Below are 27,319 nucleotides of genomic sequence, written 5' to 3'. Positions count from 1 at the left end.
ATTTATAAGTGGATCAAATGAAAATTGTCAATATGGGAAATGCAAAGCATGCATTTGTAGAATGGTGTTTTTTGTTTTGTTTTAGTTTTTGCTTAATTAATATAGAGTATTCGTAAAGAAATACAGTGACATTCACATGATAAAGTGTGTGTAATACTTTCTGATAAATATCTTTGAAATACACCTAAAGAAGGTGGCAGGGTTTATTGGAGGAAGTCAATTGACTCAATCTCCGTAATTGTAAGTTACTAAAGACACAACTGTATTTCTCTCTCTCTCTCTCTCTCTCTCTCTCTCTCTCTCTCCCTGTCTTCTAATTGAGAATCTTTATCAATGCTCTCTCCTCTCTTGGTCATATTTTTTTTTAATTGACCTTAAATATATAGCTTGTGATGAGTCTTTACTAATTCTGCATCCAAAAAGATCAAAAGTCGTAGCAATGATAAACTTAGCAGAAAAAAATAAACGACCTAGTAGAACAAAATAGCACATACTTGAAGAAATACTACATTTATCCCAAATACTCCAAGTTTGTTATAATTATCAATAATTTGGTGCTTCAAGAAGAAAACTCTGAGTGGTGTGTGAAAGAATTCTCTAATTCTCAGGTCTGTCATCTTTCTCAAGAGTAGCTAGTTTGCTAAATGCTTGGCATTGTTCTAAGTGATGTGCTTGTATTAACTTATTTAAACTTGACAGGGATTTAAGGGGGAGGTACTATTTTCATCTACATTTTGCCAGTGGGGAACCAGGAGAGGCAGGTAACCTGCCTAATGTCACACAACAATAAATGGAATCACTGAGATTTACTCCAGGTAGTCCAGCTCCAGAGTTATCACTGAATGAGTTTTTTAGAAGATAGTGGTTTATGTTTTTCTACTTTAAATATCAGGCATCAATTTTATTTATACAGAGGAAAAAAATGCCAAAAGTTAGAATAATGAAAATCATGCATAGTTTCACACAAATAGTTAAGAATATACTGTCAATATCATCTTATCTAAGAATTATTTGCATATTACTGTAACTTGTGCTACAAATCAAAGGAACACTTCTGTGACAAAAAAGGTGAAAATAATTTACTAGAAAATAACCTACTTTGAAATTATTTGGAGAGGAAAATTTCCTTAACAGGCTGGTGGCCTTTTTGCATTTCTCAGCGTTCAGAAAAAAAATGAAATATTTCAAGCGGGAATTCTTTTAATAACAAGAATTCTAGGTTTAAAGCTGGCTTATGATGGTCAAGGATAGCCTTGCTAACTTTCAGGAAATCAAGAATTTGCAGAATTGCAGGAAAATACCAGTGATAAGCTCAGTTGTTTGCAAAATCAAATGGTTGTTTTTAATAAAAATTCTGTTAAGTCAATGCATAAACCTCACCTCTAAAACTTTCTGAAGTCCCTGTACTTACCCGCCATGACATGATAATGGCTTACACTTTTTTTCACATTCCAAATCTTATGGAAGTGCCTCATTGACAAATATTTACATCTATACCCAGCATATGTTCCCAGCATGGTGAATTTGCCTTTCTCACACATGTTTCTTTCTGGAATTTTATATTTCACAGAAGCTTCAGCTCATTTACTCTCAACAAATGATATAATTATTCAAATGTTTCCACAGCCATATTTTTCTTTAATATTACTGCCAGTGACATCTTGACATAACCATGAATTATTGTGCTGTGCTTCATGTACTCCAATATCAATAGCATATGCATGATTTATTTTAACAGAACAGCCATTACTTTAAATATCAGCTTGTTCCTGTGGTTTTCTTGTTCATTGTGACATTAAATAAGCTAATAGTTTGTTTCAGCAGAGAATTCTCTGTATATCCTTGGATCATTTTTAAGAACTGTCGAACCAAAGAAAAATTATAAGATAATTCATATCCAAAAGTCTTACTGTGAGTAATGTGAAATCACTGTGCTTATGCTGGTGGTATTATGTAATATATCTTAGCAGTAGCAGGATAGAGTGCAACGAAAAGGGAAATGGAGTTTGAGTCACATCACTAAAGAGACTAGTATTTAATGACAATTTGTTATCCAAAAAATACACTAGAAAGTTTCACATGAATTACCTTGCTTAACATTCACAAAATCCTGGGAGTTTGTAATAGTACCACTTTTGTTTTTAAATAAATCTCTCTTTCTCTCCTCTTCCTCTTTCTCTCTCCATCAGTCATTCTTTACTCCGCACCCTTCCTCCTACTTCCCTTTCTCTCCCTTTCTCTCTTTCCTCTTACATCCCTGTGTGTTTTGCTTCTATCTTATTACAAGCAGCAATATGCTAATAACCTCTTAATTTAAAATGATGTCTGTTGCATCCATTCTTTAAAGAACATTTTAATATTGTTATCAGCTATTATACACATTACATTTAAATAGATATTTAGTCTTTTTTTTATATTCTTAGAGATTGTATATGTGCAGTCTTTCTTCTCAACTCTCCCCAAAATAATAAAATCTTACAGTTAAAACCTAATAAACATAGTTAGAGAGTGAGACAGGTATCATTCTTATCTAACAACTTTGATGCTTTAAGAATTCCCATCACATTAAGTTAAAATACAGTACGTTAATTCTCATTAATTACAAAATATTCTAAATGTACAATCTGTTATTTAAAAAACATATGCATTGACATTTTAAATGGTTTGCTTGCAATGTAAATTTCTATCAATTTTTCATTAATTGCCAAATAATTACTTTAGTACTTTTCATATTAGTTGTTGATAGAAAGTTGTAAGTTAATTGTTTAATTCTCCTTGTGACTAGTTATTCATTTCAGCATAAAACATCGTTATCATTTCTAAGGTTTTGCAGAGGAAATATTTCAAGAATGTTTTCATCCAAAAGGGAATATAAGAAGAGACAGGATCACATGTTCTAAGTGCATGATTTCTCAAACAAGTAACAAAAACCTCTGATGAGTCTCTTGTCTAGTAAAACATAAAATGCTAAGATGTGATTGGAGGTGTATGTGGGAGTAAGGACAAGTAAGAATAGAGATTATCAATGAGAAATCATTACATTTAAAATGAAGAAAAAAAAAAATACTAGCGAATACATTGCACCATGCTGTCAAATGAGAAAATGTACTTAAAAAATTGCCATAGACAGGTCCTGGTCCATGACAAAATATTCACCAAATAACAGTTGAAATGTTAAAAAAAATAGAAGAAATGCTGTGGAATTTTCATGAAACCAAATGTATTAAAATGAAATAATTATTCATTAATAAGAGTTTACATGCATTTTTGAAAGACAAATTTAGGGTGAAAGAACATAGTTATTGTCAGGATGTGACAAAATATTCACTAATAAGCAGAACGAATTCAGTTTAATACTATATTGGTCACTCTCAATTTTTGACATACTAAAAATAATATCTGAATGAAATTTATATTGGATGATTCTAGGATGTTCATCTCATATATTTGTTTACTAATCTTATTTAGTTTTCCCAGTAGGGAAATATCTTTGCTAACCACTGCAGTTTTTGCTATAAAGGTGTCACCAACTACAATCAGCAATGGCTCCCCATTGCCTTACTCACCTTTAAGTCAATGACTTCATAATCATTCTTACCACCCACAAGTACTTAAAGTTTTGATGTGGGTGAAATATGTTCTTGTTCCATTCAAAATACTTGTTAAGAAACCTACATGGGCATTGTGGAAAAATAAAAATTGATTAGAATTTTATTCTGGCTTCATAGAAAAAAAGCATTTCTCTTATAGGAAAGTCCTAGTGGATTAGGGCCTGAAGATACAGGTTTTTATCTTTGCTCCACTACCTGCCTACCACCTGCATGAATTTAAACAATTTACTTAGTAATTGTTTACTTATAAGTAAACAATTTACTTATCCTGAGCTGTGATTTCTTCAACTGTGAGTCAAAGAAAACACAGCTGGACTGTGGTACAATTTTCAAAGAAACATAAAATGTCATTCACTATGCAGTTTCATCATGCATCGATGCGAAGGGCATATAACTGATAATGTAGTAATGAGCAATATATGCAAAAAACTAAATTTTACAAATATCAAAAACAGTACAAATAATTACATGGAAAAATATTATACTTATCTATAAAATAATATCCTTTTAAACTACCTAGAGAACATGTTAAGTCCAGGTGAAAACAATATATTTAAATACTATAAATTTATAACTCAAGTTTTAAAGATACAAATCATATTAGATTTACCTTAAAATAACTATACAGTTGTACCTGGAAAGGTATTTCAAATAAATGTGTATGAGATATATGATATATCCTAAGCTTTTGAAGATAACATGGGGAAAACTTACTTTCTCTGAACAGGAGTCTCTACTTAAGCTATAAGAATTTTCTTAATAACTGGATTTAAATTTACATTCTTATGATGTTTCAAGAACACAATTCTTAGAGTGAATAAGACATTGTTAAGATGGCATCGATAATTTCCTACCATTTCAACCCATTAAATTAATAAGTACTTACCTAGGGCCTCCTCCATGATATACATTGACAGAAGCACTGGTTTTAGACTCCAAGTCCCAAACACTGACATATTTTTTTTTCCATATGTATTGGGGTACAGGTGGTATTTGGTTACATGAGTAAGTTCTTTAGCGGTGATTTGTGAGATTTTTGGTACACTCATCACCTGAACAGTATACACTGCACCATATCTGTAGTCTTTTATCCCACATACCCTTCCCTCTCTTTCCCTCAACTCCCCAAACTTCATTGTATCATTCTTAAACCTTTTGGTCCTCATAGCTTAGATCCCACATATTGGTGAGAATATATGATGTTTGGCTTTCCATTCCTGACTTACTTCACTTAGAATAATAGTCTCCAGTCTCATCCAGGTCACTGCAAATGCTGTTAATTCATTCCTTTTTATGGCTGAGTAGTATTCCATCATATATATATATGACAAATGTGTATCACAGTTTCTTTATCCACTCATTGATTTATGGACATGTGGGTTGATTCCATAATTTTATAAATGTGAATTGTGCTGCTATAAACATGCATGTACAAGTATCTTTTCAAATAATGACTTGATTTCCTTTGGGTAGGTACACAGGGGTGGGATTGCTGGATCAAATAGCAGTTCTACTTTTAGTTCTTTAAGGAATCTCCACACTGCTTTCCATAGTGGTTGTAATAGATTACATTCCCACCAGCAGTGTGGACGTGTTCCCTGATCACTGCATCCACACAAACACCTTTTTTTTTTTTTTTTTTTTTTTTGATTATGGTCATTCTTGTAGGAGTAAGGTGGTATCGCATTGTAGTTTTGATTTGCATTTCCCTCATCATTAGTTATGTTGAGCATTTTTTCACCTGTTTGCTGCCATTTGTGCATCTTCTTTATTGAGAATTGTCTATTCATGTACTTAGTGCACTTTTTGATAGAATTGTTACATTTTTCTTACTGATTTGAGTTTGTTGTAGATTCTGGATATTAGTCCTTTGTCAGATTTTTGTAAAGATTGTGAAGATTTTCTCTCACTTTGTGGATTGTCTGTTTGCTCTGGTGAATGTTCCTTTTACTGTGCAAAAGCTCTGTAGTTTAATTGGGTCCAAGCTATTTATACTTGTTTTTATTGCATTTGCTTTCGGATTCTTGGTCACAAAATCCGTGCCTAAGCCAATGTCTACAAGAGTTGTTCCAGTGTTATCTTCTATAATTTTTCTAGTTCATGTCTTAGATTTATGTCTTTAATCCATCTTGAGTTGATTTTTTGTAAGGTCAGAGGTGGGGATCCAGTTTCATTCTTCTACATATGGCTAGCCAATTATCTCAGCACTATTTGTTAAAAATGGTGTCCTTTCCCCACTTTATGCTTTTGTTTGCTTTGTCAAAGATCAGTTAGCTGTATTTGGGTTTATTTCTGGGTTCTCTATTCTGTTCCATTGGTCTATGTGCCTATTTTTATGTTAGCACCACACTATTTTGGTGACTATGGTCTTATAGTATAGTTTAAAATTAGGTAATGTGATGTCTCCAGGTTTGTTCCTTTTGTTTAGTCTTGCTTTGGTTATGCAGGCTCTTTCTTGGTTCCATATGAATTATAGAATTGTTTTTTCTAATTCTGTGAAGAGTGATGTTGGTATTTTGATGGAGATTGCATTGAATTTGTAGATTGCTTTTGGCAGTATGGTCATTTTCAAAAGATTGATTCCCCTCATTCATGAGCATGGTATATGTTTCCATTGGTTCATGTCATCTATGATTTCTTGCAGCAGTGTTTTATAGTTTTCCTTGCAGAGGTCTTTTCACTCCTAGTTTAGGTTTATTCCAAAGTATTCTATTTTTCTTTTTGTTTTGTTTTTGCAGTGATCGTAAAAGGGGTGGAGTTCTTGATTTGATTCTCCACTTGGTCACTGTTGGTGTATAGAAGAGCTACTGATTTGTGTACATTAATCTTGTATCTGGAAACTTTGCTGAATTCTTTTATCAGTTCTAGGAGCTTTCTGGAGGAGTCCTTAGGGTTTTCAAGGTAAACAATCATATCATTAGCAAACTGTGAAAGCTTGACTTCCTCTTTACTAATTTGGATGTCCTTTATTTCGTTCTCTTGTTTAATTGCTTTGGCTAGGACTTCCAGTACTATGTCAAAGAGGAGTGGTGAGAATAGGCATCCTTGTCTTGTTCCAGTTCTCAGAGGGAATGTTTTCAACTTTTACCCATTCAGTATTATGTTGGCTATGGGTTTGTCATAGATCGCTTTTATTACATTAAGATACAAAGGAGAACCTATCAGATTAACAGCAGTTTTCTCAGCAGAAACCCTACAAGCTAGAAGGAATTGGGGCCCTATCTTCAGCCTCCTCAAACAAAACAATTATCAGCCAAGAATTTTGTTTCCAGCAAAACTAAGCATCATATATGAAGAAAAGATATAGTCTTTTTTAGACAAACAAATGCTAAGAGAATTTGACATTACCAAGCCACCACTACAAGAACTGCTAAAAAGGAGCTGTAAATATTGAAACAAATCCTGGAAACACACCAAACAGAATCTCTTTAAAGCATAAATCACACAGGACCTATAAAACAAAAATTCAATTTAAAAAACAAAAACAAAAAACAAAGTACACAAGCAACAAAGTGCATGATGTATGCAAGGGTACCTTACATTTCAACACTAACACTGAATGTAAATGGCCTAAATGCTCCACTTAAAAGATACACAATTGCAGAATAGGTAAGAACTCACCAACCAACTATCTGCTACCTTCAGGAGACTCACTTAACACATAAGAACTCACATAAACTAAAGTAAAAGGGTGGAAAAGGACATTTCATACAAATGGACACCAAAAGCAAGCAGAGGTAGCTGTTCTTAGAGAAAACCAACTTTAAAGCAGTAGCAGTTAAAAGAGACAAAGAGGGACATCACATGATGGTAAAATGCCTTGTCCGACAGGAAAATATCACAATCCTAAACATATATGCACCAACACTGGAGGTCCCAAAATTGTAAAACAATTATTAATAGACTTAATAAATGATACAGACAGCAACACAATAATAGTAGGGGACTTCAGTACTCCACTGACAGTACTAGACAGGTCATCAAGACAGAAAATCAACAAAGAAACAATGGATTTAAACTTTACCTTGCAGCAAACTGACTTAACAGCTAGATATACAGCACATTTTATCCAATAACCACAGAATACACATTCTATTAAGCAGTGCATGAAACTTTCTACAAGATAGACCACATGATAGGCCAAAAACAAGCCTCAACATATTAAAAAACTGAAATTATATCAAGCACTCTTTCAGACAACAGTGGAATAAAACTGGAAATCAACTGCAAAAGGAACCCTCAATACCATGCAAATTTATGGAATTTAAATAACTAGCTCCTGAACGAGCATTGGGTCAAAAGCGTAATCAAGATGGAAATTTAAAAATTCTTCTAACTGAATGACAATGATACAACGTATCAAAACCTCTGTGATACAGCAAAGGCGTTCCTAAGAGGAAAGTTCATAGCCCTAAGTGCCTACATCGAAAAGACTGAAAGAGCACAAACTGACATTCTAAGGTCACACCTCAAGGAACTAGAGAAACAGGAACAAACCAAACTGAAAGCCACTAGAAGAAAGGAAATAACCAAGAACAGAGCAGAACCAAATGAAATTGAAACAAACAAACAAAAAAAATTGCAAAAGATAAATTAAACAGAAAGCTGGTCCTTCAAAAAGATAAATACAAGGGAGAGACCATTCACAAGATTAACCAAGAAAAGAAGAGAGAACATCCAAATAACCTCACTAAGAAATGAAACAGAAGATACTACAGCTGACACAGTCAAAATGCAAAAGATCATTCAAGGCTACTGTGAACACCTCTACACACATAAACTAGAAAACCTAGAAGAGATGGATTACATTTCTGGAAAAATACAACCCTCCTAGCTCAAATCAGGAAGAATTAGACACCCTGAACAGACCAATAACAAGTAGGAAGATTGAAATGGTAATTTAAAAATTACCAATGAAAAAAAGTCCAGGACCAGACAGATTCACAGCAGAATACTAACAGACATTCAAAGAACTGGTACCAATCCTTTTGACACTGTTCCACAAGACAGAGAAAGAAGAACCCTCTCTAATTCATTCTATGAAGACAGCATCAACCTAATACCAAAACCAGGAAAGGACATAACCAAAAAGAAAACTACAGACCGATATCCTTGATTAACATAGGTGCTAAAATCATTAACAAAATACTAGCTAATCAACTCCAACAACATACCAAAAAGATAACCCACCATGATCAAGTGGGTTTGATACCAGAGATGCAGGGATGGTTTAACATATGCAAGTCAATAAATGTGATACACCACATAAACAGAATTAAAAACAGAAATCACATGATCATCTCAACAGATGCAGAAAAAAAATTGACATCTTGAAGCATTGTATCCAAAGGAGAAAAAGATGTTTAATAACTACACACATAAAAATGAAATTATGAAATGAAGTCTTATAAAGAAAAAACTAATTGGATTCATAACTGAGTTTATTTTTAAATCAATTATACAACATATTACAAGAAGGAGTAAAACAAGTTACCTCAAATCCTTATAATGATACAGCTATTATATGAAAATCACTTTAAAAAAATACATCTTATTCTCCTATTGATTAAAATAAAATAAAAACAAATCTCCCATTACACAACATGCCACTACAGGCTGTTTAAACATAAATACAGAAACTGAGCTTTTGCTAAAAGTGAACAGTTCTTCACAATGTTCTTCTCTATTAATTTGAATAACTTAATGATAAAAGTGTTTTAAATATTGCTTCAAATATTAGATTATTTAATACAACTGATGAATACAAATTTGAAATTGTATACAAAATAATTTTGTATGTTAATGTGTACATTAATGGTTCAAATATTTATTGTTTCTATTTTATTAATGTCTCAAAGACAATCAGATGCCAAACAGGGTGTTTACTTGATAATAGAAGGCAATAAGATAGTTGTAGTTTAGACCTGGCCCTTCTGTTAACTTGACCAAGTTGCCTAATTCTTCTTGGTCTCTTGTATCTTCTAACGTAAGGATGTAATTTCATATTATACTGTATATAATATCTCATACTATATTATCTCTTCATAGAGAGATTTTTAGTCATAATTACATAAATATTGCCTTAACAGGTTCTGAATATACTCATTTTATATAATATCAACAGCAGTCTTAGTAACTTAGAGTAGTCACTAGGTTTCACAGGACTTCCATATTCAATTATAGAATAAATTAATGTCTATTTAGATATTTTAAAAAAGGTATATTCCAAAACCCAGAAAAGAATTGTGTATCAGTTGTCCTTTCCTGCTACAAGAAATTGCCACAAACTTAGTGGCTTAAACAATACAAATGTATTATCTTGCAGTCTGAAGCGCTGAAGTCCAAAATGAGTTTAACTGGGCTGAAATCAAGGTGTTGGCTGGACCTTGGAAATTCTAGGAGATTCTAGGAAATTCTAGGAGATAATCTTTTTTTTTATATATATATATATGACTTTAATCCTTCTTAAAAACTCTTAGATAAAATGATTATGTCTCTAACAATTAATTCCAATTTGTTTTAGGTTAACAGGATTCCATCTGCCACCTCCAGTGACAAGTACCAAATCTGTGTTCTCACTACGTTTGACCAGTGATTTTGCAGTTAGCGCTCATGGGTTTAAAGTATATTACGAAGGTAAGTGATTGTAGTGGCAAACAAACCACTGCCCTTAATGTAATCAAACAGAATTTTTCAAGTAGGAAAGAAGAATCAACATTGAGAGATATAACACATCATGTTATCTCAAATCTTGTCCTGTAATTTATCTTGTTATTAATCATTAATGTATAGTAAAATGCTATAGTTAGTGGGCTTTAATATTTCATATCACTATGTGAGACCATTCAATTGCTACAGGGTTAGGAATTAACAAAACGGAATTAAATGTGAGAGTAATAGGATACTAGACCTGATTTTTGTGTCAGGCATCATAGACCCTACCCTAGAGTCCCTTTTGCTGTGCCGCTGTACCAGAAAGTAAACTAGTAATCTGTCTTTTCTGAAAGTTTGAGTCAAGAGAAAAAGTTCAGAAAGAGACAAAAGTTGACATCTACTCCTGAAACAGCCTTTACAGGATAAGATCAATAATTCTTTAAACCAGGAAGAGGACAACTAAATATTTCTCAAAACTGAAGGTTGGGTTGTGTTTTTCTTTTTCCTAGAAGTTTGGTAAAAATTCATTTGGCATCAAAACCTGATGCCAAATGAATAGAGGACATTTATGATCTTTATTTGTCACACTTAGTGTGGATATTCATATATATCACTAGGAAAATATCATTTGATAATGGGATGGTGCCTGGGCTGTACTAAGAGTGTTTTTTGTTGTTGTTGTGTTTTGTTTTATTTATTTATTTATTTTATTTTTTTTGAGCCAGAGTCTCCCTCTGTTGCCCAGGCTGGAGTGCAGTGGTATGATCACAGCTCATTGACTCACTGCAACCTCTGCCTCCTGGGTTCAAGCAATTCTCCTGCTTCAGCTTCCTGAGTAGCTGGAATTACAGGTGCGTGCCACTATGCCTGGCTAATTTTTGTATTTTTAGTAGAGACGGGATTTCACCATGTTGGCCAGGCTGGTCTGGAACTCCTGACCTCAGGTGATCTATCTGCCTTGGCCTCCCAAAGTATTGGGATTACATGTGTGAGCCACCGCACCTGGCCTCAGAGTATTTAAAGGCACAGAATCTACATCTTTTGCTTTTTAAAAAATGTGAAAGCTAAAATAATTCTGACGGCAAAAATAATTTGTTCTTGAAGGTTTCAGATAGAAATCATGGACTTATCATTTCTTATCTATGTAATTTGACAATAAAATTTCCATCTGGTTTAGGAAAGAGTCCTTTTCTTTCCCATAGGGATAGTGTATCAGATTTCATCTCCCCAGGACCATATTACAGAATTTACCACATCAGGTCTAACATTATCATAAAGAAATATGTAAATACCATAGCAAGGGCAGCTAATTTCTAAACCATAAAATAATTCAAAATATAATGTGTTTAAGGAGAACACTAGAAGACAATCGTGTATTAAATAGAATTATTTCCGTATAAATGTTAACATTTTGCATGTAGGGGAATGTTTTAAACTAAACACTAATTCTAGTACAGTATTTCTCACTAGAAAAAAATATCCTCTGGCTAATAATTTAGTAGAAATCCTTTCTCTGTTTTATATCCTAAATAATGTCGGATAGCAGCAGTTTTGAACATTTTTTTCTACCTAATACTTTTCTGAACTGTCTTTTGTCTAGCAAGGGAGGATAAATTCCAAGACTTAATTTCCTCCATGGCGATAGTAATAATCATTATTTTTCTAAGGAGCTCTTACAATAGTTGGATATTTTTTATCTTGGCAACTTAATTCATAGTTTAAAACACTATAACCACAAAGGTTTAATTTTAAGGTATAATTTTGGCAATGCTGAAGAAGAAGTTAGTAATGCAATTATTTTGTACTAAGGGCTCTTAATAGAAAAACCTGTATTCTGTTCATCAAAATATAAAGATATTTTTAGAATAGTTTCATCTTTCAGGAAGTACTAAGTATATTGAAAATATACTTGTGAATTATGAGGTTGGCATGTTTTTTGGTTTGGCTGTCAGGTTTCATGAATTCATACTAAAAAATATTTTCATAGCTCCCAATTGTTTCTTCATATACCACATTAAATTTCTGTCCATATTTTTTGCTTAAAGGAAAATAGATTCATATATTTTTGACATTTGAATGTATGTTTGGCATGTGCTGACTTAAAATATAGGATACTTGACATTCAGATAGTACTGAAGGATTGGTTATCATGCTGTAGAATCTTCAGGTATTGATTCACAATGAGTATCTTGTTCAATGCATATTAGTTTTCAACTTAGCATCTTAAAAGAATAAAAAAAATTATCTCAGTTTTATAAGTGAAAAGTCCTGGTGTTCTTTGCTGGTTTCTCTGCTCAGAGTTCCACAAGGCTAAAATAAAAATTTCAGTGGGCTGGGTTTGTATCCAAAGGTTTTGGGAAAAATCTACTTCCTGACTTATTCTGATTGTTAGCAAGATCCAGTTCCTCAAGGTTGTAGGACCATGATAACTGTTTCCTTCTGACTGTCACCTGGTAGTTGCCCATAGCTCCGAAGGCTTTCTCTCCTCTCCATGTAGAGGTCTCATACCTTAGAGCCAGCAACTGGTAAAAAGAATCCTCCTCACCTTGGGAATCTCTGATTTCCCCTCTGATGCATCTGCCTGCTACTTTTCTCCCTCCATACATCTTATCCTCTAGGTGAAGAAATTTCTCAGCTTTTAAAGTCCGTGTGATTCGCATGGCCCCATCTGGATAATGAATGCTAATCTCTGCATCATAAAGTCAACCTAAATCATATCTTCAAAGGCATTTGGGCTGTGTAACATGACATGGGTGCAAGTTCCAGAGATATATTTTTGGGAAGGTAGAGGGGCATTATTTGGCCTACGATTTCATGCTTAAGGCTATGTAACATGATCCAGAGGGAGTAGCTGCTAGGATTTCTATATTTAACTGTAGCCAATGATACTGCCAGGGCCAACTGGCATATTGTGAAGCTCAGAAATCTTATCTTGGAATTACAAAATCTGTCTCCCACTCCCCTGCATTTGGATCCAGTTTTTTGTTCCGCAATTACCTCAAACTACAACTCTGGCCCTGTGCATGATACAGTAAAATAGACCTACTAACCTGGACATCTTCTCAAGTATGATGTCTGTATTTTTAAATTTAATTTGATTTTAATATTTTTGAGATAGGAGTCTCACTGTGTTGCCCTGACTTGTCCTGAACCCTGGCTTCCAGCCATTTTCCTGCCTCTGTCTCTCAAAGCACTGGGGTTACAAGCATGAGCCACTGCTCCTGGCCTCTTACCTGAATTTTTAAAAATATTTTTCAAGATAATCCTAATGTCTAAATTTCATTTATTTTTATTTCATCCTCCTGTATATAATCATTAACTATTTTTAAAAAACTTTGCTAAGACTTTGTCCTTGTGTAATAGTACTTATGAGACCTGTATTGATTACTAATGTTATTCATTGATCTGTGTTTCTCAAACTGTCAACACTGAGCACATGCATCAGCTTTATCTGGAGACTGTATTAAAATCTAGAATTCTTGGCCCCACTTACATATTCTGAGTCAGACTCTGCCACAGAGCCCTGGAATGTGCATTGTAGTAAGAGATTCACTGATTTTTATGCCTACTGAGATTGTAAATTCTATCTTTCTCTCCCTGGAAAGAGGACTAAACCAGAACAAACTAATCTGGTGTATAATAAAAACTAAGAAAGATATTTGTTCAATTGGTATACTGCAAAGAGAATTATTCTGGAGAAGATACTTAATGTATCTAAACCTCATTGGCTTCATCTGTAAAATTGAGGTAATAATTCTCCCTACTTCATAGTGTTGTGAGGAATAAAATAATATATAGAGAGTGCCTAGAATAGGATCTCACATAATAAACAGTCTATACATATGAATTACAATATCGATAATATCATGTGGTGATTAAAAGAGTACTTTATTCATAAGCATTTCAGTCCTATAGGGACATACAGTATATTTATATAAATTTCTATAATGGAGTTAATATGTTTTTTTGAAAAGGCTATTCACTTTTATGGTCTGTTCTTTTTTTTTTTTTTTTTTTTTTTTTTTTTTTGAGACGGAGTCTCGCTCTGTGACTAGCTCTGTGACTAGCTGGGACTACAGGCGGCCACCACCTCGCCCGGCTAGTTTTTTTTGTATTTTTTAGTAGAGACGGGGTTTCACCGGGTTAGCCAGGATGGTCTCGATCTTGTGACCTCGTGATCCGCCCGTCTCGGCCTCCCAAAGTGCTGGGATTACAGGCTTGAGCCACCGCGCCCGGCCTGGTCTTTTAGCAAGAGCTATTGAAGTCATCACGCATTCCCTCTGTCCCTCCCTCCCTCCCTCCCTCCCTCCCTTCCTTCCTTCCTTCCTTTCCTCCTTTCTTCTTTCCTTCTTTTTTTCTTTCTCTCTCTCTCTGTGTGTGTGTGTGTAGCTGAATGTGATTAATGACTTAATGTTACAAATATATTTCTTTAAAAATAATTATTAGGTGAGTAAAGGTCATCAAGCTAATGAACAAACACATTATTCTCAGTTAAAGTAATGTGCTGTAACTACTATGAGATCCTTCAAGACAATTTAGCATATTGAAATTGATTTAACTTGCAGAGGCGAAGGTAAAGTAGTTCTACTTATTCACTCTCTACATTTTTCAAACTGTCTATGATGGAAGACCAATAAGTATCTCTAATTGCACACCAATACTTTGTAAAATATAAACTAATGCAAGGAAATGTCTTCTTTTGAGAAATGTCTATTTGTGTCCTTTGCCCTTGTTTTAATGAAATGATTCATGTTTTTCCTGTTGTGTTGTTTGAGTTCCTTTTGTATTCTGGACATATTAGTTCTCTGTTGGATGAAGAGTTTGCAAATTAAGAATATAGATTGAAAACCACTTCAAACACAGGTACTCAGTATGCTATGATTGTTGATGTGTTTTACTAAGTAATTAAAACATTATAGAAAAAAATGCTCACATTTAGCAAATTTGTTAATAAATCGTTCTCACATTTTAATTCAGAAATATAAAAATGTGGCTAATAACACTACTACTACTAAGAAACATTTGTTAAGTTATTTATATGAGCCATTCACAGCTATTTTACATGGATTATCTCACCCTAAAAAATTACATGAGAAATAGTAAAGACCAAAAATGTAATGAAGCACTTACTATAAAAAAATTATTTAAATGTTTTACCATTGAGAACTGTATACATTTTAGAAACTGAATTTAGAACTGTTAGCTATGATTCCACTTTGATTTAAATGGATATGAGAAACTATAATTTAGAACAAAAGAACATTGCTTAAATAAGAATGTATATTAAAACAATATATAATGTAAAATGCAAGATATATCCTTGCAAATATTATGAATGACTTATATACTCTTTGTCTTTTTAAAATAATGACATATAAAAGGATAGTTATACTGTTTGCAATTCTATTTAGTTCTCTATCAAACATGTTTATTAGAAGTTTATCCTTGAGAACATTAAATTAGTTTTTTTTTGTTTGTTTGTTTTTTAAATTTAGGGGTTGTTTTCAACTACTAAGCTTTAAAAATCTAAGTGGCAGTATCATGAAATTTAATGGAGAGCTTACAATTTAGAATCAAGTCAATTATGCTTCTGGCAAAACAGTTGGATTTTAGCAAGATAAGATTATGTTATAAAATTCCATTTATTAAACAGTTCGCTATCAATAAATTTAGGTTAGGTTCATAAAAAGTTAATGGATCTTCATTTTTAAATACTTCTAAGAATAAATGAGAGTTACTGTATTTCAAAAAACAGAATACGAGGAAATTTCATTCCTGCAAAGACCTTGACCTTTGTCTTTTTGTCAAATTCAAATCTTTTGTCATTAGAGGCCCATAAAGTTAACCTAGTTAATAATGGAAACACCCTAATCCTCAAGTGATTTTTTTGCTAAATCATGAGTATCTCTCTACCTTTTAAGCAGTTGTAAATGTTCAAAATCCTAATCTAGAGAATAACACAAGTCAGTCTATTATTTAAATATAATCTTCAGAATAAAGAAACTATTATAATGAATATTCAGATTTGGCTAGATATAAACAATAATTTATTAATTTTCTAGTCATTTTACATATATTATCCAGGAAGGTATGAATCACTTCTACTGTATTCACAAGAACGTTTCAACAGATTAACATTACTATAAATGCTTTTAGACATTAAGCAGTAACATTTTATCCACCCCCATTTCAGTTTAGTGTAGCATACACAGCCTATACAAATACCTATGCCTCGAGCTTCGTTTCTAGCCAGCGTTTATTTCAATTTATAAAACAATTAAATTAACACTATTAATTCATATCAAATTTTTATTAATACACATACTGTATTATTTGAATTACCCAATCTTAACCCAGTCTATTTTTTTTGTTGTTGTTGTTTCTGCTCAGAACACCCTGCACACACTTCACTTATCGGTTCACATACTTATCTTTCCAGACATTATGCAGGCTTGGTTACCTTCAAAAAAAATCATAGATGGAGTTCAGGATTGGGCTCAGTGCTGAATCCTCTTTCTCTCTATGCTTAGATGTGTCCACACCTTGTCTCAATTAAACAATTCTAGCATGCGTATTAAAATGATAAATTACAGCACTTGACAGATATGACACATTTAGCAATATGTATAAAAAATCATTTTGGATTTTTCACTCACAGTAGTCTGTGAGAAGCTTGCAGGTATAGAACATGTTTTAGTCATTTTATATACCTGCCTCTGGTTTCAACATATTCCTCTCATGTTCCAAGCACTTACTAAACGCTTGTTAAACTCAGCTGACCATCTAACAAAAAAATTGATTAGTAATGAGGAATGGTTGAATACATCTCTATTTTAAGGAATTAAAACTCCAGTGAATGTGTTTGTGTTAAAAGGCAGACATGAGCTACATTTAATCACTTAGCATTTGTGATATTCATACATATTTACATTAAATAATTAGGGTTTAGAGAAAACAGCCTTTTATTTTTTAATAATTAAAAATAGATGAAATTATTTATAATTTTAATGAATATTTCTTTTTTTAAATATTTACTTTCTTAGGTTAAATAGTTACTTTTTGAAGCATTTCAAAAATAAAAAAATTGCTTATGCAGCACAAAAAGAAAAGTTGAGAATGAAAAATTGCTTAAGTCAGTGATATATGACCTACATAAGCTTTGTGCTTCATGTGAAAAAGATGGGATGGCATAAAAGGTTTTATTTTATTCTCCAGAGATAGAGTGATCAAACTTATTATGTAATCCTATTTCACTTTGAATTTCCTTCTTGTATATATATAGTTGAATGAGTTATACTTATCAACTGCTATAATTTATCATTCTGATGTATATGTAAGAATGAAGTTTGATAGAGTGATTATTTAAGATTCTAATTATATGTAAAAGATATTTTGCTATTTTTCACTCAAAACTCATACAGAGTAACAGTTGTTATAATTGATAGTGCAAAAATAATGCTATAAAGGTACACTATAAGCTTGGTTTGGAAATTAACATGTGAATTTAATTTCCTCATTCTCAAAATTTAGTAAACTGATAAAAAAATAATTTTATAGTTATTATTTGATGCTAAACATTGTGGTACATCATAGAAAATTAAACTTGAAATGAGTTCTTCCTTATTAAGATAATTATTCTCTTTATCATTTTTAGTATCAGAAAAAAGTAAAAAATGTACAAATCAAACATTGCAATAGCAACAATAAGCAGCCTCAATTATTTTAATTTGGTGGCTATATATTACACTGTGCTAGATAAAATTTTTGGCATGAATAAAATAATAGGATCAAATTCCATTTTCTCAGTACTTGAAATAATAATTATCAGCTTTAACATTGATTTTTAGTTATTAACCTGGTATCACAAAGGACGAGATCGTTTGTAAAAGGTATTCATTATACCAAAAAAGTATAATTTCTTACATATGTTGATTTGATATAGAATATTCTTCAGATTTTATATGTTCTTTTAATCATATATGTTCAAGTGAACTTTAATGCTAACAAGTGTGAGAAGTTGCTATTAAAATCCTAATTAATAGAACACCAGAAAAAAGAAGATCCCAAAAGTCTGTTTTTCCTTTGGTCATATGTTGAGGAGGAGTATAATTTTTGTTCTAGCAAAGTCATGATAACAGGCTAAAGTAAATGGGAAATTGATGATGTAAAATTAAAGGAATGCAAGAAACTGAGCAATAGTGATTAATAATACATTTTGAAGGATATGATGCTTTCTTTTGTCAGGAAATGTGAATTGACCTGAAGGCACTGGTTGTGGGACTTTAGAATTATTCAGAAGAATAAATGTTGATTAGTTATTGTTCTTTTTATTTAATGATTACAGTAATGATGGTATTTCCAAATATGTAGTAAAAATAACTGATCTTTCTTCTAAATAATTTTCTTTATATTCATTTGCATTTATAATAATTCCTTTACTACCTGTCATCTTTGAAGGCACTTATCAATATTTTTGGTTCCTTCACTGTGCTTTCAGTTGAAGACTTTATTTCACATGCTACAAAGAGATCTCTGATAGTGTGCTCTTTTGGTCGTAACTGTCAAGCACAAGTCTTCACTCACTATGCTTTATACAGTATTACATTGTGCCTTTCCCTGTGGACAGACCATAGCATTTAATTTGCCTAGGGATATTTAAATAATTTTTTAAAAAATTATCATTCTCATCTATATTGGTTTTATATTGCTGCATAACAAACGACCACAATTTAGAGGATTAATACAACAGAAGTTTACAGTCTGTTAGTCTGAGCTGCAGTCAGCTAGGTTCTTAGCTCAGGTCTTAAAAGGCTTCAGTCCAGGTGTTGGCAGCTCTGGGATTCATGTCTAAGGCTCAGGGTCCTCTTTCATCCATACTGAGTGCTGATAGAGTTTATTTTCTTGCAATTGTATTATTGAAGACTCTATTTTCTTGCTAGCTATTGACTGCAAAATTTTCTTACCTTTTAGAGGCTCCCTTTGGTTCCCATCCATGACTTTCTCAAAGACCATTCACAACATGGCTTTCTTTCAGCAGAGCAGGAATATATCTCTATATTTATCTCCATCTTTAGTTGGCTGAAAATAGTTTTATACAGTGTAAGGTAGGCATGAGTGACTCTTCAATCACCTTTTGTAATATAGCTTTGCCTAATCAAAGCAACAACTATTATATTACCTCCATAATTCTACCTGCAGTCATGGGGAAGGAGTGAAAATCTTGGAGCCAATAGTGGAGTGAAAATCTTGGAGCCAATAGGCAATTATGCCTACCATATTGTGTTGAATGACTTATTTAGATGATAATTCAAAACAAGTATGTAGAAGACAAAGAATAGAAGATTAAAATATGCATTTTATAATTAATCAACATAATAGACTGTTTTATCAAAAAATATATATTCAATGTATTCTTCATATTTTTCTTCAAACTTATTTTAGTAAATAATTTTGGGGGCAAAAATAGCATATCTTTATATTTCCTCTTATAGGTTATAAGCATTTCAGTCATAATCCTATATTGTGCTTCAGATGGCTTTGTCAAGATGGCCATATTTTAATATAAATCCGTCTTTTAAATATATATTTCTTTTTTGCGAGACATATATGGTAATATAAGATCCACAAATATGCTAACAGGGTGTCAAAAGACATAACCTTTAATGCTGGCTTTGTCACTCAGACACTGTAAATTCTTCATAATGTGAAGTGGGAAATATAATAATGATTCTACAACATAATTTTGAAGATAAGGGGAGCAAATGATACAACTTCCACAGAGCAATACTTGGCATGTAGGCAGCATTTCATGTATGTTAGCTATTATCTTGTCTGTTCTACCATATATTTTAAATATAATGAATATACACATGTATATTATAATGTTTGGACATGTCTTTCAATCTCTATTTTGTCAAAAGGAGCAATATTCCAATATTTATTTTGTATTTTTTAGAGGGTTGTTGAAATAAGCAAATGTATTTGGACTGAAGAATTTAAGAAGTAGCGCACCCTTAACTGTGGTTCCCAGAAATCACAGTGCTGCCAATGAGGTAAATCATTTTCAGCCTGAACCAGGGGAAGAAGTGACACTGATCACACATGCACACACACACACACACATGCAAAGCTCTTCCAGTTGCAAAATTAAAACCCTCACAGAGGCTAAGGCAGGTAGTTCACTGAAGAGCTGCAGCTCTGACATAAAGATCAGTGCTAGAGACAGACCAATTGATTTAAAAAGAGGGCACAAGAGAAGAATGACAGGACTTACACAGAAATTAATTGAAAAAATACATGCTAATTAGAGTCCCTTAAGTAATTGCATAAAGCAAAATTCATAAGAACTTTATTGATAATTATGAGGTCCCTGAAGCAAGCAAACATTTTGTACAGACATTATGGCTGCAAGCGATGATACCTAGAACCAAAAGTAACCCTTAGTTATAAACTATAACAGATTATTATTTTGGTAAGTTTAATTAAATATCATGTTTCATTCCATTTTGACAAAGAAATAGACACTATGGACCAATCTGTATATACTTCATAGTTTTGTCAAGAACTTGCCCCATCTGAATATACTTCACTTATTGTCAAGAACTGTAAAGATTCAGAGAGTTTCATTCCGCTATAAAGACACATGCACACGTATGTTTATTGAAGTACTATTCACAATAGCAAAGACTTGGAATCAACCCAAATGGCCATCAATGATAGACTGGATAAAGAAAATGTGGCACATATACACCATGGAATACTATTCAACCATAAGAAAGAATGAGTTCATGTCGTTTGCAGGGACATGGATGAAGCTGGAAGCCATCATTCTCAGCAAACTAACACAGGAACAGAAAACCAAACACCACATGTTCTCACTCGTAAGTGGGAGTTGTAAATGAGAAACTATGGACACAGGGAAGGCAACATCACACACTGGGGCCTGTGGAGGGTAGGGGGCAAGGGCAGGGAGAGCATTAGAAGAAATACCTAATGCATGTGGGGTTTAAAACCTAGATGACAAATTGATAGGTGTAGCAAACTACCGTGGCGCATGTATACCTATGTAACAAACCTGCACATTCTGCACATGTATCCCAGAACTTAAGGTAAAAGAAAAAAAAAGATTCGGATATTTTATCCTTCTTGAGAGTTAAAAAGTTAACCTGTCACAGTTTAATGGCAGAATTAACAAAACTGAGTCAAGGACAACGGACTTTTTAATACATAGCAATAGAAATAGCCAGAGTTTCAAACTTGTTTGGGTTCTCAGAGCCTCAATTTCCACAAAGCGTCAGTAGACAGCTGATGATAACCCCACACATAGTGACTTTTTACAGGAGAGGAACTCTAAGAACTGGAATTTGTTATATTTATGAAGGCTTGAACATGAGCAACTGAACAAACGTCTTTATTGAGAAAGACGTGGGGATGAGACAACTTGGATTCAGGAGTGGCATCAGATTGGAAAACAAGGTAGGTAGTTATAGTTAGTTGACTGCAAAACATGCCACCATTTCTTCATTCAATCCTGTATTGGTCCATTCTCATACTGTTATAAGGACATACCTGAGACTGGGTAATTCATAAAGGAAAGAAGTTTAGTTGACTCACAGTTCCACAGGGCTAGAGAGTGTTCTGGAAACTTACAATCATGGTGGAAGGGGAAGTAAACATGTCCTTCTTCAAAATGCAGCAGAAGAAAGAATAAGGGCTGAGCAAAGGGGGAAATCCCTTATAAAAACATTAGATCTGGTGAGAACTTACTATCATGAGAATAGCATGGGAGAAACCACCCCCATGATTCAATCACCTCCTGCTGGGTCCCTACCACCACACGTGGGGATTATGGGAACTACAATTGAAGATAAGATTTGGGTGGGGACATAGCCAAACCATATCACTGCTCTTATACAACCCTTGATTATAATTATTACCACTTAGTATTTCTCACATTCTTCTTCTTCTTTTCAGACTTTAAAACATTTTATATTTTTATCACTCCTTAAAGCACTTTCATGGCTTTCCCTCCCAGGATGCCCCATTTTTCATTTATTTTCTCCTTATATATCTTTATTCTATAAGTTCTTTGTGTAAGTCTTCCTGATTTTTATTTCTAGATATTAGAATGTCATAGTGCTCAGTTTTGGCTCTCATCTCTACCTACATTCATGTTCTACATGGGACAATCTACACCAGTCTCTAAAATAATTATAGCTACTCTGAGGATATCTTTCATTTAGCTATCTCCATGGACATAGAAAACCTCAGAGTCATTCAAAATAAGTTCTTATTGTTCAAGCTTCTGAAGGGATTGACTGTTATTCTGGTGATCTTGTATGGACTCACTCATGTTTCTGCCTGAGGCTAATCCACTTGCCCTCTTATAGGACAATATCTCATCTACTAGCACAATTATTGTAAGCATATTCTCATGCCTATAGCAGAAGTGCAAACATGGGAAAATGAAAATGCACCCTTCATCAAGTTCTGATTGATTCAGTCTACTAACATCTTATTGACTCAAGCAAGTGACAAACAAGAGAAAGATGCGACCACAAAGGCATGACAAGGCTATATGGCCAAAGGCATGTATAACGACAGCATGGAATAAAGAAATGGTGACTTTTTTTGCAATCAACTTGCTATAACTACCTACCTTATTTTTCCAATTCGATGCCTTTCCTGAATTCCAAATTGTCTCACCTCCATGTCTTTCTCAATAAATGGCAGCACCATGTGTTTAATTGCTCACTTCCAAAAACATTGGGATCTCCTTTTGTTTTAACAGCTTATATCCAATTCAGCAGAAAATATTAAATCAAAATATAGTTTTAATCTTATCACTTCTAATGGTCTTTACCACTAACACTCTACTCCTAGCTACTATCATCTCATTCCTGGACCAAACTAGACTGCTACACTAGACTCCTAACAAGTTCCCAGGCTTTCTCTCTTGCCTTTTTACCACTGCATTTTCTCTAATAATAGTCATCTCTTAACACTTCCCTACTCAAAACCATTATATTCCTCTGCTCCTTTAAGCCTTTGAGACATAGGCTTATTTAAATATTTACTCTTACATCTCCAGGATGGGACACTTTTTCTTCCTAGTCCAAAACATGATATAGCAATAATATATGTGTACCAAGCAGAGAAAAGATGAAGGGAAGAAAGATGGGACAAATACTTTCCTAAGGAAGATTCCTAGAAGCTGTGTTATGATACTTCCACTTGTATCAAATTGGCCAGATTATAGCCACATGAAACTCGGTTACATTGGGTGCTGGGGAATGTGGTCTTTGAGTGTTAATATCCCGCCAAACAATCTATTGCTGTGATTGAAAGGTATGGAGACTAATAGGAGACAACTGGCAGTCTCTGCCACAGTGTCAGAATAAGAAACAGCAAATATTCTTGAGTACTATCTTTTTATAAAGATGAAAATACTCTGGTTCTACTAGTAAAAATGGCATGGAATACAGTCCTATCTATCTATTAATGTATTCCAAAATATATAATAAGCACCAATCCTGTTTTGACCATTATGTTTTGTGTCAGAAAATCTTTCATAGTTATTTTGGTAGAGAAAAAAAATAAAAGCAACTAATATTCTAACAGCTTTCAAGAGGAATTCATATCATTTTTTATTTTGACATAAAACAATTCTGTAGATAGTGGCTTACAGATAATAGTGTACTAGAGCCAAGTCAGCTGTGGTCAAAAGAACAAATCGTGTAGTTGACCTTTTTCCCAGCTGCATTCAGAATCTTCATATTGGTACCTTGAAATCAAGTATGTTGGCAGTTTTACTTTAGAGAAATCAGCAAATTAAAAAAAAAGTTTTTTCCTTATCAGTGTGTTATTTACTTTTTCAAATTCCAGTATGTTTATATAGACTCATGTTTCACTAAACAGTGTATTTGTTGAAATTAATGTGAGCGACTTTATGTTTCTACACTTGATTCAGTGTGAGATGCTTTAATTTGCCACAGTAGAATGACTGGATATTTAGCTGACTCATTACAGAAAGTGATTATCTAATTTCCTGATGTTGAGTGTGAAAAGAGTTAGACATTGTACATACATCAGTGTTTAGAAAACATTTCAAATTTCTCCTTTGAGAAAGTATGTTTACTCCTTTACTATAAAGGATATTACAAAGGATACTAAGGAACACCAGATGAATAGATGGATTAGACAAGGGATGAGGGAAAGCGCACAGAGCTTCCAGAGCATCTCTGGGTTTGCCACTCTTGAGGAAGCTTCATGTGTTCAGCTATACAGAAGCTCTAGCAGTTTTGTTTTTATTTTTTATTTATTTATTTATTTCTGAGATGGAGTCTTGCTCTGTCACCTAGGCTGGAGTGCAGTGGCGGGACCTTGGCTCACTGCAAGCTCCACCTCCAGGGTTCACGCCATTCTCCTGCCTCAGCCTCCCAAGTAGCTGGGACTACAGGCGCCTGTCACCATGCCTGGCTAATTTTTTTTGTTGTTGTTTTTTAGTAGACAGGGGGTTTCACCATGTTAGCCAGGATAGTCTCCATCTCCTGATCTCGTGATCCACCCGCCTTGGCCTCCCAAAGTGCTGGGATTACAGGTGTGAGTGCCCGGACCGTTTTGTTTTTATTTATTCTTTCACATAGAGTCAGTTGTTAAACACTTACCAGCCCAAGGTAGTAGATGCAGGCTGATTGAAACTAAGGCCTCATTCTGTACACCCTGCACTCCTTTCTCTCTTACATTCATGTAAATCAGGGCTTTCCAGACTTTAGTGTTTATAAGAACTATCTGGTGATCTGGCTAAACTGCTGATTCTTATTTTAGACATCTAGATTGGGGCTCAGGAGCCTGCATTTCTACAAAAATCTCATATGATACCAGTCTTTCCATCCCACACACTGCAAACCACTTAATGCAAAGTCTTGTATATTTTGCTCAAAATTTGCAATGTATGTTTAGTCATCATGTTATTCCAAAATATCATCAGTAAGACATATTTTAGTCATTTCAATAAAAGTTGTAATTATTGCAGCTAAACTATCCTACTCTTCCTTAAGTAACGTGGATTAATTTGATGTCAATTTTTTTTTTTTTTTTCAGTTAGAAATATAAATCTGCTCTAAAGGAAGTTTCTGCACTCCACTCATCAGCCTCACTTTTTATTATTAGGAAATATTCCCATTCTTGACAACTGTAAAGTTATGTAATTCTCTCAATTGTTTACTTCTGAAGAAACTCAGTTTTAACTTTTTCTAGTGAGCACATTGTAAAATAACTGAGTCTACTATGCCAGCTTCAATTGTACTGATTCCTTTAGTTAATTTGGCAGTGGCCATTAGGTCTTAATCTGGGGAATAAGGAATGGTGTTGGTGCTGAGCATGAAGTTCTTTATACCTAAATTATTACAAGTCCAAATCTTTTAATATGAATTTGTAAAATGTATCTTAATTGTCATATATATATACACACATATGTGTGTGTGTGTGTGTAGATATATATATATATATATATATATATATATATATATATATATAATTTGCTTAGCTTTATTTTTTTGAGACTGTGTCTCGCTCTGTCACCCAGGCTGAAGTGCAGTGGCACGATCTCATCTCACTGCAACCTCCGCCTCCTGGGTTCATGCCATTCTCTGCCTCAGCCTCCCGAGTAGTTGAGACTACAGGCACCTGCCACCACACCTGGCTAATTTTTTGTATTTTTTAGTAGAGACGGGGTTTCACTGTGTTTAGCCAGGATGGTCTCCATCTTCTGACCTCGTGATCCACCTGCCTCGGCCTCCCAAAATGCTGGGATTACAGGTGTGAGCCACCACGCTGGGCTGTGTCTCACATATTTTTAAGAAAACAAACAGCTTAGATTTGAACTATATTCTCTAATGACTTCTTCATGGGCATGAACTTGTTTTAAAAATATAATATTTAACAACACAACCAGATATTAATTTCATAATCTTAAGATTAAATTTTTGCACTTGCTTTTTCTTTCTTTCTGCTGTTGCTTCTCATGAAATTTCTTTGTCCCTGGATTCACACTACCAGCATGTAGGATACTCATGTCATACATTTCTCTTCATTTGAATAAATACAACTTCTGATATATTTACTTACTATAGAAAATAGTAAGTATTTTCATTCACGTTAGAAAAAGAATTGGAGGCTTAAATAGTGACACACTCTGTGTATGAATTAATTACTTTATTTCTCCTTTAGTTAATTTATTGTTGACACTATAAAATAATAGCAAAAGTATAAAATCAAGAGATGTGAAATGGTTAATTTGTAAACTAGTTCCTATATATTATTACAATTAAATATTTTAGGAAATACACTTAAAGACAAACAGTAGGTATAAACTCTTTTAAAGGTATAAACTCTTTTAAAAAATTATAGGCCGGGCGCGGTGGCTCAAGCCTGTAATCCCAGCACTTTGGGAGGCCGAGACAGGTGGATCACGAGGTCAGGAGATGGAGACCATCCTGGCCTACAGGGTGAAACCCCGTCTCTATTAAAAAAACTAGCCGGGCGAGGTGGCAGGCGCCTGTAGTCCCAGCTACTAGGGAGGCTGAGGCAGGAGACTGGCGTAAACCTGGGAGGCGGAGCTTGCAGTGAGCCGAGATCGCACCACTGCACTTCAGCCTGGGCGACAGAGCGAGACTCCGTCTCAAAAAAAAAAAAAAAAAAAAAAAAAAAAAAAAAAAAAATATATATATATATATATATATATATATATAATATCTGGGTATTTTCAGATTCAAAATCTCAGTAGTTTCAATAGTTTTATGGATGTGTAATATATTTTGATTTGTATTTGTTGGCTCCCTTTATTAGTAGGACTGAACATTGTACTTCTAATATTATTCATCACATAAAGTAATGATTCAAGGCTAATACGAAGTGAGAATAATTGTTTTAGTTGGTGGTCAGGGTAGTACAACTCAGAGTTGCAACATTTCAGCTTATGATAAATCAAATATGCTCAAATATAAAACTGAAAAAAGCATTGTTTTGTCATTATTTTTCTATAAAATTTTATA

The 27,319-nt window shown here is 33.6% G+C and overlaps 1 protein-coding gene across 1 annotated transcript in view; it reads left to right on the top strand.

The window, feature by feature from the left end:
- The window catches only part of CSMD3 (CUB and Sushi multiple domains 3), a 1,271,497-nt gene that overhangs the window by 159,827 nt on the left and 1,084,351 nt on the right, over positions 1–27,319 (top strand). Inside the window, exon 3 of the mRNA XM_026454566.1 lies at positions 10,135–10,247. Within this exon, the coding sequence (XP_026310351.1) occupies positions 10,135–10,247 (113 nt within the window). The remainder of the gene's footprint in view (positions 1–10,134; positions 10,248–27,319) is intronic.

This window comes from Piliocolobus tephrosceles, chromosome 7, assembly GCF_002776525.5.
Source record: "Piliocolobus tephrosceles isolate RC106 chromosome 7, ASM277652v3, whole genome shotgun sequence".
Classification (NCBI taxonomy): domain Eukaryota; kingdom Metazoa; phylum Chordata; class Mammalia; order Primates; family Cercopithecidae; genus Piliocolobus; species Piliocolobus tephrosceles.
The sequence above is the reverse complement of the archived record's forward strand: the minus strand, read 5'-3'. Positions and strand labels throughout refer to the sequence as shown.